The 1,146-nt window shown below is 59.9% G+C and overlaps 1 protein-coding gene across 1 annotated transcript in view; it reads right to left on the bottom strand.

Annotated features, from left to right (window-relative positions):
• Nucleotides 1–953: 953 nt before the first annotated feature.
• Nucleotides 954–1,146, bottom strand: part of TP73 (tumor protein p73) — a 40,784-nt gene continuing 40,591 nt past the window's right edge. The window contains exon 8 of the mRNA XM_009639440.2: nucleotides 954–1,134. Within this exon, the coding sequence (XP_009637735.2) occupies nucleotides 954–1,134 (181 nt within the window). The remainder of the gene's footprint in view (nucleotides 1,135–1,146) is intronic.

Here is a 1,146-nt window from a genome sequence, read left to right as displayed (position 1 = left end):
CGTTCCTGCCCGCCGGGTCTGACCCGTCTGCAAAGCTCCCCCGGGGGGGCGGGGAGGGATTATCCACACCTCGGGCTTCCCGGGAGGGTTCACGGGCTCGCCCCCTCCTCTGCAATGGTGTGAAAGAGATTCGGAGGACGAAAAAAAATAGAATTTTGAATAGATAAGACTGGAGGCATGATTCTCTGCATGTTCACATGCTAGAACACGAAATTAATTTACTTGGCACTGGAGTGTCTCAGGAGTAGCAATTTTTATAGCTTACATGAAAATAAATCTTTTTTTTTTCTCCTTACAGCACAACGAGCATCCTGTATGTACATTTGCTTCTGCTTATATACACAAATATCTCAGTACGTGAACGCATCGGGAGCTGACAGACAAAGGTTTCTGCTCTACAGGGAAGTGAGGGGAAGGGGCGCTTCTTGGCAGTCCGTCAGGGAAGCAGATCGCGTCGCTTTGCATCAGTCCCTGGCAGGCACCGGCGCCGCAGACGGAGCAGGCGGGGGCGAAGTCCTTTTTGCAGTGATGAAGAGCCGTGGGTTTCGGCCGCCACGGAGGACGCAGGGCAGGGGTGGGTGAGCGGTAACGCGGGCCGGTCTCGCAAAGGGAAAGCCGTGCCCTCTTCACGCCGCATCCTCCGGGCGCGGGGATCCCCCGGTAAAACGCGAAACAGCGTAAAGCCCCAGCGGGCGCCCCCCCCGCCGCGGGCAGGCAGAAAATCCGCGCCGCGCTGGGCGAGCGGGCTCAGCCGCCCTCCTCTTCCCCTCTGCCGAAGCCACCGCAGTTTCCTCTCCGGGGCCACACGGCGCGGGGCCATGCTTTCCCACGCGGCTCGCAGTTCCCCTCCGGACAACAAAATTACACTTTTCCAGACGCCCGAGGCTGAAAATATTTTTCCTGGGGGGGTTCGTTCCCCCCCCCGGTCTCTTGCTGCCGCCTGCTGGAGAGCCTCAGTTGATCTCTCCCTCCGTGAATTCTTCCTTTATGGACTGTTTGCGAGATTTGCAGTCCGGGAGGTCGAACCCAAAGTCTGCCCACTCGTCGGCGCCGCCGCGGTTGGGGATGGTGATGGTGTGGCGCACGCGGAAGTGCACGGCCTCCATCACGCGCTGCCGCTGCAGCTCGCCCGAGCTGCCGGTGGGG

The sequence above is a fragment of the Egretta garzetta genome, unplaced genomic scaffold (genome assembly GCF_000687185.1).
Source record: "Egretta garzetta isolate BGI_Z169 unplaced genomic scaffold, ASM68718v1 scaffold535, whole genome shotgun sequence".
NCBI lineage: Eukaryota > Metazoa > Chordata > Aves > Pelecaniformes > Ardeidae > Egretta > Egretta garzetta.
Note: the sequence above shows the minus strand (reverse complement) of the source record. Positions and strands in the feature narration are given on the sequence as shown.